At 46.2% G+C, this 13278-nt stretch overlaps 1 protein-coding gene across 1 annotated transcript in view; it reads right to left on the minus strand.

Moving 5' to 3' along the window:
• The window catches only part of LOC119448735 (fatty acyl-CoA reductase 1), a 70468-nt gene that overhangs the window by 37043 nt on the left and 20147 nt on the right, over positions 1 to 13278 (minus strand). The window contains exons 4-9 of the mRNA XM_049666481.1: positions 11164 to 11343; positions 9400 to 9540; positions 9114 to 9220; positions 8657 to 8831; positions 3464 to 3508; positions 3229 to 3347 (exon numbers count right to left, since the gene is read on the minus strand). Coding sequence (XP_049522438.1) covers positions 3229 to 3347; positions 3464 to 3508; positions 8657 to 8831; positions 9114 to 9220; positions 9400 to 9540; positions 11164 to 11343 — 767 coding nt within the window. The remainder of the gene's footprint in view (positions 1 to 3228; positions 3348 to 3463; positions 3509 to 8656; positions 8832 to 9113; positions 9221 to 9399; positions 9541 to 11163; positions 11344 to 13278) is intronic.

The raw sequence follows: 13278 nt of genomic DNA on the forward strand, positions 1-13278 counted from the left end.
TATTATTGACCATATCCTGATTTTTACATTTGTACCAATGCAGTCTAACAAGCACAAAATTACTGAAAACTGGTGTGATCGCGACATAATCATCAGCTCAAGATATTTTATTATACGGTTGAAATGATCAACTGATAACCGAAGGTGATCATAACTAAGATACCATTTCTCATTTAACAAATTTAAAGCCTGCTATGAAAAATATCTTCCGTTTGCACGCAATCCTAGGCGTAGCAAGAGAGCACGCAAGCTTTGGATTACTCCCAGTTTGCATAAGAGAATAAACATAATATAAAATGTACCGCACGCTCATTCAATCAATCGTGATACTGTTTCTTTTTAAATCACAGAACAATCATACCGCAACAAATTAAATGCCGATTTAAGGAAGGCGTAGGTCTGCTACTGTCACTCCCTGTTTGCTGAAACCTACAACAATCCAAGCAAATTATGGCAGAAACTCAATAATTTACCAAATAACTTCAAAGCTAAGAACCCAATTAGCATTACAGCCTTTGCTCGAGGCAAGACGGAGGTAGACGCGCTAAGTGAAATCAACGAACCCCTTTCCAACGTTGATGACTACGTGCTTCTGAGTAGTGATTATGCTGACGTACTATCGTTAGATAATTCGCGGAAGGTTGGAAAATTCAATTATTTTCTCTCCGGTTACTGCACAAGGACTCATGAATTTTATTACCAGAAGTTCAAACTGGATGGCCTCAGCGCTGTCCCTATTAAGCATGTGGCTTCTATCATAGCTCTATCGCTCACTTGTTTAATCAACGAAATGTTAGAAACTGGTATCTTTTCCTCTGAAATTAAGCTAACGCCTATATTTCCTGTTCACAAAAGTTGAGCCGCTATAGTTATACGTGAAACCACCGATTCATGTCTGTTTTGCCTATATTGCCTAAATATTTCGAGAATGTTATTATATATGTTTTCTAAACTTTCTTACTTAGTACCATGTAATGAAAGATTCGCAATATCGCTTCCAGGAAGAGAAATCTGCTGAAATAGCGTTGTTGCTAACTGCTCCTCCAGAAAGATTTTTAGAGGTATTGCTCAAAAATACAGTGCCTTGAATCACACGTTATTAAGATCACGATTGAATTAGGCCAAACAGCTGGTTGCCTCTTAAAACTGTAAGAATTTATTCCAGCAAGGCTAAAAAAAGCGATATATTATGCTGATTTTTACTCTCGTCTAATCATAGGGCAGTTTACTCTGAGCGTTGCAACAGCCACTAACTACAGCAAACTTGAACGGCTGCCGAGGGCGGTGCTTGGAATTTTTCAGAATTTTAACGGCAAACTGAACCGCTACCGACTGATACTCTGTTTATAAGGTTAAATATGCTTAAAACAGCTAAATCATATAATTATAAACTGTCTCTTTATATGAATCAGCATAATGTTCCGAAGGATGCGCAACATGCCTTTCATTGCTACAGCCTCCGTAATAAGCTAACACCAGTGCCTCGTACACGCAGAAATTATGTTGGGTTCAGCCTTGTTGTGTTCAGGAGGTCGGCGACGCATGGGTGATAGGGAGCGCCGTCGCGGAGATGGTAACCGACGGTTGGCATAAGCTGGTTGATCGTCAGGGATGTACCTTGGTGGCGACCGGGAAGACGAAGCAACAGGCCTGCCCATGACGTCAAATGGCGAAAGTGCACATCGGCCATAGTGGTGGCGACGTGTCCAGCGACACCACAGGCGAAGCTTATGGCACCGAAGACTTCCCCGCGCTGGTTACCACCTCGGACAGCTCACAGGGGCCCATGGGCCTATTGTCCGGCGTTCGCCAGGCGTCGGGGCGGCGGAAAAACAGAGCCGAAGGTCTCGCGATTGGGAGTGGCGCAGTGTTCGTGGTCGTCGGCAAGGCATGGGTTGGCATCGCACGTCGAGCATACGGCGCAGGCAGTTGAGGGGCCCGAGCCGCGAGGGAAGCGTAGGTGCAGTGACGGGCGGTAGATGAGTCTTATGCGGGAGGGCCTCAGCAACCTGGGCCCGAATGACATGTTGGAGTTCCGGAGCCAAAACCTGCGAACGCTCGTGCGTGAGAGGTAGCAATGAAAGCTGACGCGCTACCTCTTCACGGATAAAGTTCTTGATTGTAGATAGCAGCGGCTGTTGATCGGCAGGGTGGGCAGCTAGCTCCAAGCTTGGTAGTGTGTCGGGCGTCATGAGGGCTTGGCGGGCGGTGGTGCGCTGCCTACGCAACTCGTCAAAGCTCTGTCACACTGAGACGAGTGCAGTGATCGTGGTGGGATTGCTCGCGAGCAGCATCTGAAAAGCATCGTTCTTGTAGCCCTTCAGTATGTGCTTGATTTTCTCCTCCTTGGTTGTGGTGGGGTTGACGCGGTTGCAGAGATTAAGCACATCCTCGATGTAGCCCGTGTAATTCTCCCCTGGATGCTGCGCACGTTCACGCAAGCGCTGCTCTGCGCGAAGCTTGCGGGCCGTAGTCCGACCAAAGACGTCCGTAATGGAAATCTTGAAAACGGACCAAGTGGAAATGTCGGTCTCGTGGTTGCGATAGCACAGTTGCGTGATGTCCGCGAGATAAAACATGGCGTGAGTCAACTTCACTTGATCGTCCCATTTGTTATTGGCGCTGACTCGTTCGTCTGTCGACAACCAGTCTTCAATATCTGAGCCGTTGAAGATGCATGGGCGGATCCCGCTGGCGGTACACGACGCTGCAGGTGGCAGGAGCTGCCGAATGGTCAGTCTGAGTCGAGGTGTCGTTCACCATGATGTGTACAGGAACCGAAGGGAGCGTCCGGAAGCGAAGTTCCAGGTTGGTACGGAGGACCCACGCAACCTACAGCAAATTCCACGTGATTTATTGACGTGTAAATGTCAAGAACCGGCGAGGAACGCAAACGAGCGTCAAGAAGCGGCAGGCGACAAGCAGCCAAAATGCAGGCAAGCGCAAGCTCGGGGCGCATGGCTACCACCAATACTGTGGATTCCTTGCTGACTGCGTCGTCGTCGTCTTGTCTTCATTACACTCTCAAGTCTTTCAGGGATTATTCTCTCGGTGATTATCTGTCGGCAGCAGTCTGTTTCTTTACCGAGCGGTATTTGTATTTGCGGAGATCTGAGTATGTGCTAGGTGTACCAATGCGCAAAACAACACAATCACGAACATTTAAGAGTCGCTATAGCGGTCACAATTTGAAAATAGACTGTGAGTACAGCTCATTACGATGCTCACCTTGTTTCGGCAATGTGCCAGGCAGCGCAAATTAGCATATTAGTCACAACATCTACTGGAATGAAGTCCACTACACTCTTCTTTTTCGCCAATACTGATTGGAGCAGTCCCAACCCTACCTGGAAATGTTTGCAAAAGAACAGATTTTGAAGTTGCTCATTTTTTCTATTAAATGCAGGAGCATCAGTTACATTGGTGACCACGAGAAATAGTGAAACGTCTGGACAGTACTTACCGTGACAATGATTCCGGTGCAGCCGTTATAATTGTCTACCCAACCCTTGAAATAAAGAAGAGGAACAAAACTCAGGTCAGTATTTAAGTTCTGATCTGGTGCATAAAAGCCTTGAAAACGCTTTACTGCAGGTTACTTGCAAACAATGTGTGTAGATACAAAGGTTTCATTTACTGATCAGTCACATAATGAATAGTAATTTGCCGAAACCGGTCAGATAACAAAGGCATCTTTAGCAAGCGCGAACGCCACCAGAGAGGAACGTGTGCTAACTAATTAGCTAACTGACAAAATAATCAACTACAGATTATGATTGTTTTATTATTAGCTTTACTTTAGTAGAATGGTCATCAGTGGGAACAAAGGCAGTTACTACTGCCCCCGTAGCATGCTGACGTCACAGCCGTTCATCTGTCGACAGTGTTATTGACTACGCTGTTTTTGTTGAACAAGAGAAGATTCGCCAAGCGCGTACCCATTTCACTCTTTCTCGACATAAAAATAACATATGACAGTGTTACCTATCGAGTAAGGCACCTCGATACCAAGCAAGGTTTTCAGGGCGGGGACACTATCTCCGCCGGCGCGATATTGGCTCTCATCGCCGCTGCGTCGTCTTGGAGCGCGTACAAAAGCCTTCGTGATTTCGACAAAACAGATTACATTTAAGCGAGAAAATTGAGTCATAAGCAGGAATTTCGTGAAGTGTTCGGTTTCGTAATATTGTTACGCGAAGGACGAGTCAGTAAGGCTACCAACTATTTACAAGTTGTATTTGCAACAGTGGTTGCAGCGCTGACCGGGTAGATTCACAGCGCGAGCCCAGCTCCTTCTTCCTCTTGTTTTCTCGAGTGATGGCGCCCGCGCGCCTCGTTCAAACAACCAAATACCACACGCGTGTAGCAATATATTCGCAAGAAAGTCTGAAACAGAAAATTAGGCATTTAACAGAAAGATTTATTCAGCAGCTCCTATCTACACTTGAACGAAGAAATGCAATAACTTGAACGGAGAAATACTATGACTTCAAAGAAACGTGGTGACGATATTATCCCACTTCGACTTTATACAGAACATCACGGCGACACCGACGCTGATGGCGGAATTGCGCCTGGAGTGTCCATAGAATTGCTATCGCAATAAAACGCGTAACGCGATACGCACGAACATATACACAAGCACTAACGTACACACTGCGTATTTGTACACCCATGTACCCAAACGCATCTTCGCACACACACGCCATGGTGCCGTAGTGGTGTTGGCGTTGCGCTGCTGTGCCCCGGAGCGCAGGATCAAATCGGGGTCCCAGCGGCTGCATTTCGATGGGAGCGGAATGCAAGAACGCCCGTGTATCGTGCATTGGGTGCACGTTAAAGAACCCTAGGTGGTCAACATTCATCTGGAGTCCTCCACTAAAGCGTGCCTCATAATAATACTGCGGTTTCGGCACGTAAAACAACTAAATCTAATTTAAATTCTAACGCTGGCACACACATTCACGTATTTAAATAGGCACACACGCACGAAACACGCGCACCACATGTGCACGATCACACACACGTACATAACAGGCGCACACACACACGAACACGCACAGACACTCGCACACTCACGCGATCACGCACACATGAACACAAACACACAATCATAAACTCGCACACACATACGCACAGAAGCGCGCGCACACACACTAAACTAGCCGAAAACACCCTGAAGAAAGGCGTCCGGCAAGCAGTAACAGCAGTGCACGACCGCGCCAGAGAGAACCCATATGGCGTCAGTGCTTTCGAAAGGCGCCACGGACAGGGTAAATTAGCATCTTCCTACTGATTGGCAGCGCTGCTATTGAGGCACTCTACTATCGAAGCTCTCCTCAAACATCTGGAGGCAATTGGAATTGGTGGCAGCACGTTTAGGTGGCTACTGTATAACCCGTCGGTGCGTTTTTGCACAAACCGGGTCGGGCCCAACACGTACTGTGGTGTCCCTCAGAGAAGTGTGATAAGTAATACTTAGATTAATAAGAGCCTCATTGTTTTCACGGAAGTTTTAGTAACGACAGTTTAAGGCACGACAGGCACGACAGGCACGACAGGCACGACAGGCCGGACACTGTGTACTGTTGCGCCCCAAATCGGCCGTGCGCCTTCTTTGCTTGCTCCCCACGAGGAAGCTCCTTCACCAGCGCCAGCTTAAATGGCGACAGGGCCCTTCAGCGACTGTGACGTGCAAACAAAGAAGACCACTTCAAGGCGACAACAACCACCGCCTTCCATGGAAGCGGTATACGACCGCGAAGGTCCGTCTCATGACCCTGAAAAGCTGACCGTCACGAGACCAAGGAACCAGTGTCGACGACTTTCGTGGAAGGACCGTGAACCCCTGTTACCCGATTGCCTCGTCCTTGCTTTGAAGGCCAAACATCAGAATCGGAGTCCAGTAAGGTGGTGCGACCATGGACAGAGTTCTGTGAACAGTACGACCTCGCTGATTGGCCGATACAAGGTCATCGAATTTCCTTGTGTAGGGAACTAAGGAAAAAGAACTACATAAAAGGACCAGCTAGTGTGCTGACGTGTGTTCAGGTATGTAGTGATCAAACATGTAATGCACTCCGTCATGGAGTGTGCTCCCATATCTGGAGCCAGTTGTGCAAATATCTAAATTAAACCTCTTTCTCACTTCCTTCAACCTCCCGACCTCATCTCCTCACCAACAAGCAATTCTCGGTGATAGATACGGACGACGGCATGGGTCCGCTTAGCCAACTTAGTGCGACACCCCATATTGCGCAGGCCAGCTACCATGTTCTGTCGCCCGGGCGGCGTAAGCAAGTGACCCTCACAGTGACGCCCGAGTCCAAACCAGGTACCCCATAACCAGATCACAACAGTACATGTTCGGAACTTTCTCGATGAGTTTTAACTTCTGCAGCAATCGTGCTTGCCGGAGATAATCCAATTTCAACAAAAATCACTATTGATTATCTCAGTGCACATTTGTGAACTTTCCCGCATTTCTGATCACCCCTTTTGCCCTCCGATTTCGACACATTTTCAGTAGTGACCGTCCCCTTTCTCGGCTGTTTTCCATGAGAGTATACCATTACACTAGCAGCAAGACATTCATTGCCCTTGTCCATGGTGCCGCCAATGGCTCCAGAAAAGAGGGAGAGAGAGAGGAGTGATACGGGAAAGGCAAGGAGGGTAATCAGACTCAGCCATTTATTTAGCTACCCTGCACAGGAAAAAGCCGACTGAAAGATTAGAAAAAGAGAGAAGTTCACAGTGAGCACGGACACACATTCACTGAAGTATTCATCATTCATTCCGCCACAAGCCATAAATCTTAAAAAGCACAGCAGTGTTTTTGTGGCTTTGCACATCTCAGCCACATGTAGCCGTGAAAGGTCAGGTACGTCTTAGTATCCCAGGGACGACGGTGAAAGCGGATCAGTTTAGAATGGCTCTATAACAGACAATACTGCATCTGCTGGATGAGACATACGGAACTGAATGAGTTGGTCTCGTCCACCAGCTCCTACCGTAGTCAGCCCGGCTACGCTAACCCCAATTCAATTCCAACTCCCCCACAACGACACTCACGCCGACACACTTTGCAGCCCTGATTGCTGCTGTAAACTATGCCCTGGATAAGCGGCCTTACAAATGCGTATTTTGCTACTTAAGAGTTTGAAATTAGCCTTGCATCACCAGACTCGTGAGAATTTGATACAGGAGATAAGACATGATCGTCATCACAGCCTTGGCAAAAGAACGACATATTATCTCAATGCCTGCCAGGAAATACCAATATTGTTGGTAACAACGTCGTCGGTGAGGCTGTCCAGTACGACCACGAAAGAACCAAGAGTGGTTTATCCCCCTGTCCACAACCGACCTTACTCAGCTGACTTTATCTTCTGACATGAACCACGACGCAGGCTCATTAGTCGTATCTAATAATATCTCAATGTGTCGTCGATATGAAGTTTATCTTTCGTTAAGGCTGCAAATGGCCATCACGAATTTCCAGGTCTGGTGGGACATTGTTGTGGCGCCTCTGGCTGGGGTGACATTTACAGTGGCTTAATCGGTCCACATTAGAATAGGTGACACGTCTGGGACAGGAAAGGTTATTGAATACCTAATGTGCCTTTGGTTCACGTTACGAAGTCCAGCGCCGGCATCTCAGGACAGCCTTAAACAAGACTAAACTCAAAACCGTTTTCAGAAGCGACGATCCTTGGCCGTGCGCGTCGTTGGCGCAGAAAGCAACGAGAGCGTTACTGGAGGTTCTCAAGTCGACAACTCTCGGCGACTGTTATAGATTTGGTGTCTACCTTGGCGTGCGCGTGCAGCTGTTGTTGTTGCTCTCCATTCCTCCTCTACCGGGTGTTTCAGCGAACACTTCCAAAGATTTTTAAAGCTTGCCTGTGGCAGATAGCACAATTCTAGTTCATGAGCTGGTCTACTCGAAGAGGCAGACATTACTTGCACCAAAACAGTGAAATGCATAATCGACTAATTAACAAACAACCACTAATTAAGTTTCCAACTAATTACCTTAAGGCCTATATAGCTGTTTACAAATTCTATCCGCGGAGTTTGCAAGGCGGATTCACTTGGAAAGATTGCTCGGGATGAAGCCAGTTTCGGGTGGTTATTAATTACCGTACTTTGCGGAGAAAATCATTGGCATTCCAGTTACTTCTGTGCTTCAATGCATAAAACGACGTGTTGTTTCACAGTTTGACTGCAAGAAAAACGACGTTTTGTAGTTGTCAAACTGCTGTCAGCCTGTGAATTCGTTCCAAATGGATCCGCCTTGCGAACTCCACGGCTAGAATTTGTAAATTTAAATATGGACCATAAGGTAATTAGTTACAAACTTAGTAAGTTAACTTTTCCTAATTAGTTGATTATGCATTTCAATTTTTTTTTCTGAAAATAATGTCCGCCTCTTCGAGTAGACCAGCTTATGAACTAGAATTGTGCTATCTGCCACAAACAACCATTAAAAATTTTTGAACGCGTTCGCTAAAATGCAGTGTATTTTGGTTCATTTATCCCCTTCCCCGAGCACAGGGTAGCAAACCGGGCGTAGTTCTTGTTAACCTAACTCTCTGCCTTTGCTTGACATCTCTCTTCTTTTGTTTTTTAAAGGGATAGAGATGCCCATCTGTCTCACCGGAAGTGGCTCTCTGATCGATGCAGAGACGATGGAAGGCCGTACGATGGCGACGGGAATGTCTCCCCGTTCTTCCAGCAGCAGTGATTCGGCTACTCTCTTGGTCAGAGTGTACGTATTCGGCAGCCCAAACAAGCAGTCTTCTTTAGGCCCTGTCCCATCTTTGTTTGTGCATCTGAAGAAGAATTATATGTACCAAAAATCAAGAAATGTTACTTAATTGCAGTAGAGACACAATTTTCTCCATTTTTGTATTAAGGTTAGCAGTAAACAATATTTTGAAAGGTTTTTTTGAGCAGTAGTGCATTTGACTAAGAGCCCAAGTCATTAGAACGCATTTCTCCTTTAAAAAAAGTGTTTCATGAAGCACATCGGCTTCAAAAACAAATCTTCCTTATCATAAACGTGAGACTTTGAACAGCTTGAATTTCATAAGAGTGTTATTATGCGTACTTACTGAATAGCTGCAACAAGTTTGTCGGCGCCTATAGGCGGTGGGTATATAATCTCAAGCACCTCTTGCTTCTCAGGGTTGCAGTACGCTGTTGAAACGTGTACAAACGCCTGGAAGAAAAGTCATAAAAATACATAAAAACAAAACAATATATTTGACATGAATATAGGACTGTTCAGAAGAGCAGCTGATCATGACCATTTCATGAAAAAGGCATAAAAGAGCTTGAAGTGTCAACAATAGCGGCATCGCTAAAGCGCGAAAAATACAAAAGTGTGATGTGGCTTACACAAATATTTGGCATTTGTTTGCAGAGATCCAGAACACGCCTTGTGCCCAATATGTTGAGCTCAGCCGCTTTCCTGAAATGAAAACTTTTCACATCGCTGACACGTGAACAAAGCACGCACGCACATCTCTTCCCCGTTAACTACACACTCACGCACACACCATTTCTAGCGACATGCGGTACATGATTTGAAATGCAACGGGAGAGGCTAGTTGACACTTTAAACCTGAACGAAATGTATAGAGTACACATGCGACAATTATAAACACACCGAAAACTGCAGATAGATTGTGTATTGTATGAGAGAACGGACCAAGTTCCACTGCACAGGAAGTCCTGAGGAAAGAGTAGTTGTCGAAATGTCCTTCTGTAGGGCGAACTAGGGCGCCTTGTCAGCAATGTCACTAGCTTCAATTCCAAATTAATGTAGAAGCCACTTAAAGATGATACCGTGCCCCCTTTCTCAAGCACGATGAATGACTTCTATTCCGACACCAACGGCTGGACTGTCCTGTGCGTTAAGTATATATAAGAGCCGAGGAAGCGCGCCGTCTTCCATCGCGCGCAACACAGCAGGGAGGCGTTCTACCACGGCAGCGGCTACGTATGGCGCGGCTGAGCGCGGCCGTGCGTACCTATATCTTGAAAGCGATCTGCGATGCGTGCAGAGTCTAGGCTTCTAGGTGATCTGAGGGCCGGTATCTTCGTGTGCGCTGTCTCCACGTTGCTTAGTTTGCGTTGAGCAGACTATTCACGTCACCGAAGCCTGATGTGGCCACCTGAGCACGCTTCTCGGGCTCTGAGTTTTTGCGCACAGGACGCCACGAAACGCCGGATCTTAGCAATGTACAGCTTCGCTGTAAGACAATTCTGAAAGAATACCTTACCATTGTTATCGTGTTTTAAACGGGTCGCAGTAAATAATCTATGTACTTACGACTGCTCCTTTCCCACCATTCCGTACGTCTAAAGGCGCCCACATGTTCGACCTAGTTTTTATGACGGCGGGCTATGTAATTTACCACGTGGCAAACATACTCCGTCCGTAATGTAAAAAGCTCAAGTTGTGGAAGTGGGCAGACAGTCCCCAACCTTGGCTCAAACCTCGGCTCGATAAATGATGATGATGATAAAAATGTATTTATTGTAGGATGGCTCGAAGGCCTATTACGTGGAATAGGAAGGGGAGAGGGAAGGAGAAATTAGAGTCGTCCTAGAAGCTGTGTGTCCTTGACGAAACCCAAGAGCGAGTCCAGAATGACCCTATATATATAAAAGTGCACATTTTTCGTGGCCGATAAATAAGAGTTCCGAAAACTACTAAGAATTTCCGATTGATTAAGAAAGTATTCACTGCTCGTGGAATCTCCAAATCATGCCAATACTTTAATAAATACGTCTTTGCATGCATTCCCATCAGCTGTTATGTCTACTTTCATGTGGTAAAAATAAAACGTTAGGATATTTTTTTAGTGTTTCCAAACTTCCCGTACAGAAAAAAAAAACTGCCATGTTTCATAGCTTCAACATTTCTGGAAATATTACAGCACTAGTGACAGCGTGAAAGACGAAAATATGTTAGATAGATAGATAGATAGATAGATAGATAGATAGATAGATAGATAGATAGATAGATAGATAGATAGATAGATAGATAGATAGATAGATAGATAGATAGATAGATAGATAGATAGATAGATTCAAAGTACCTCAAGTAGGCAAAGAATGCTAATCGCATAAAAAAATTATGGGTTAGTCCTTCACTTGCCTGAGAGGTTCATCGAACTTGACCGTGGCACCTGAGTGAAAGACGACGGAGACACTATTCACCAAGGCGGCCTGATCAAGCACACTGAGTCCCAAGTTTGGCTCACTCAGGTCTCCTTCCAGCGCTGTCACTTTTTCAAAAGCATCTGGCTGCTCTTGCTTCAGGCGTTCGAACATCTGCGAAAAGAAATATTTTAGGCCGAAACTTACGCGCGTGGACCCCTTTAGTTTAATTTTGACGACCTGACCAAACACTAACCAAGGCTTCCTTTGCTCCCTCAAATGATTCACCAACACTGTAATTCAAATGCTGATTAGAAAAAAGTACAGCAATACCGCCTATGGGCGATATTTAATTTTGCCACGGATCTCGTTTAATGTTGTAAAACATAATTTTCTGACACCCAACCACACCGACTTCATGACAAATGTGCAGAAGGAAGACATCCACTCTGCGCGTTTGAATATTTTGCTTTAAAGGGTCCCTGAATCGGTTCGGATAATTTTTGTAGGCGCGTAGGGTACAGCTACAGTAAAACATTCGCGTCACAACTTAAGTGAAGCGTCTCATATTAAGAGAGCTACGGACAATTACAAGTTACCCTCCTCCCTAGCCATGCATTTCCTCCTCAACTCGTTTGCCGAGTGATCGGGGCTGAGCTCCGCCTTCGCTGGCTATTAGCCCCGAGAACGACCTACAGGGGCGCTGCGAGCGCCGCTGGCGTGACGTCAGGGCACGGACTCGCGCCTGTCGTCTGCTGCCGTTCGGGCGGTGTCAGGGCGCCTTCAGCAGTGTTTCCGTTTGTTCGCTGTATACTTATGACGCTCATCTCAAATACATTTTTACGACGTCTTCATTCGTGCAAACTTATTCAAAGAGCTTATTTCCTAAACGACAAATTATTTCTCAAGGGCAACGCTGCAGTGCCAGCCGAAGGAGCTCAGACCAGCCCATTGCGTGTTTTTCATGCGCGGATCTAGACTTTGCAGATTGAGGGACTAATAAAAAAGAAAATATAATGAAAAACTCCCGATACAGCTTTCTGTTGCTCAATACGTGCTACATAAATGTATTTTTCCGAGCGTGAAAGAAGCCTGCGAATACACGAAAAATGCTTCGAACGGCCAGTCATGCGGCAGTTGTGCGTGTATTCGCGGGCTTCTTTCACGCTTCGAGAAACACATTTATGTTGAAGGTATTGAGCAACAGAAAGCTGTATCGGGAGTTTTTCATGTTGCTCTACAATCTTCTCACTGACACTTTGATAATTAGGAGAGTACTTCTCGAGTTAGATAAATAATTACAATTACCTAATTAAATCTCAGTAACGAAAAAATTACTGGCGGCTACTCCACTGTATCGAAAACAATATGCACTAGGTTTGCTTCGCGTAACGCCTTTTCTCTTTTTTTTAAATCGTGCTGCGTGATAAATGGGACACCCAGTATAACCCGCATATATCGCATGCCATATAACATGGCATGGTATATAGCATACATATACCAAAACATATATAGGGAACATCACGGCGACGGCGACGCTGATGGCAAGGATTCGCTTGGAGTGTCCATATGATTGCTATTGCAATAAAAAGGAAACAGAAAGCTCGACTTCGCGTATCCGCCGCTGCATGGTAATAAGGAAGTAAACGCTTTTTGCGGTTAGAATATATTCGAAACGCGCTACGTACGTATACGCATGCTGCCTCTGAAACCATCATGCTGAACAAGGCGCCCGTCGTACTCGCTAGTAGTCAGCAACACCGTTTAACGAAAGGCTCGGTATAATTTGTGTGCTATCCACGTGCGCGCGCGCGTGCCTGTGCCTGCGCGTGCGTGCGCTGTTGGATCGTTGGATCTGCTGCATTTTTTTAAAATTGCTTTGTATTTGAGGCAACCACCGCGCCACGTGGGGACGCTGCCTTGCAATGCCAATCGCGGACGCCACCTATGGGAAACCAGCGCTGCCCAGGGGGCGCTCGTGAAAAATGGCCCTCAGCGCCGTAGGTGAGAAAGCGCCGCAACTTTCAGTCTCCCAAACGAACGCGGGGCCGCAGGGGGGGGGGGGGGGGGGCACATGTTTTTTACGTTTTACGAAACTGTAACCTTAGG

The sequence above is a fragment of the Dermacentor silvarum genome, chromosome 4 (genome assembly GCF_013339745.2).
Source record: "Dermacentor silvarum isolate Dsil-2018 chromosome 4, BIME_Dsil_1.4, whole genome shotgun sequence".
NCBI classification, from domain to species: domain Eukaryota; kingdom Metazoa; phylum Arthropoda; class Arachnida; order Ixodida; family Ixodidae; genus Dermacentor; species Dermacentor silvarum.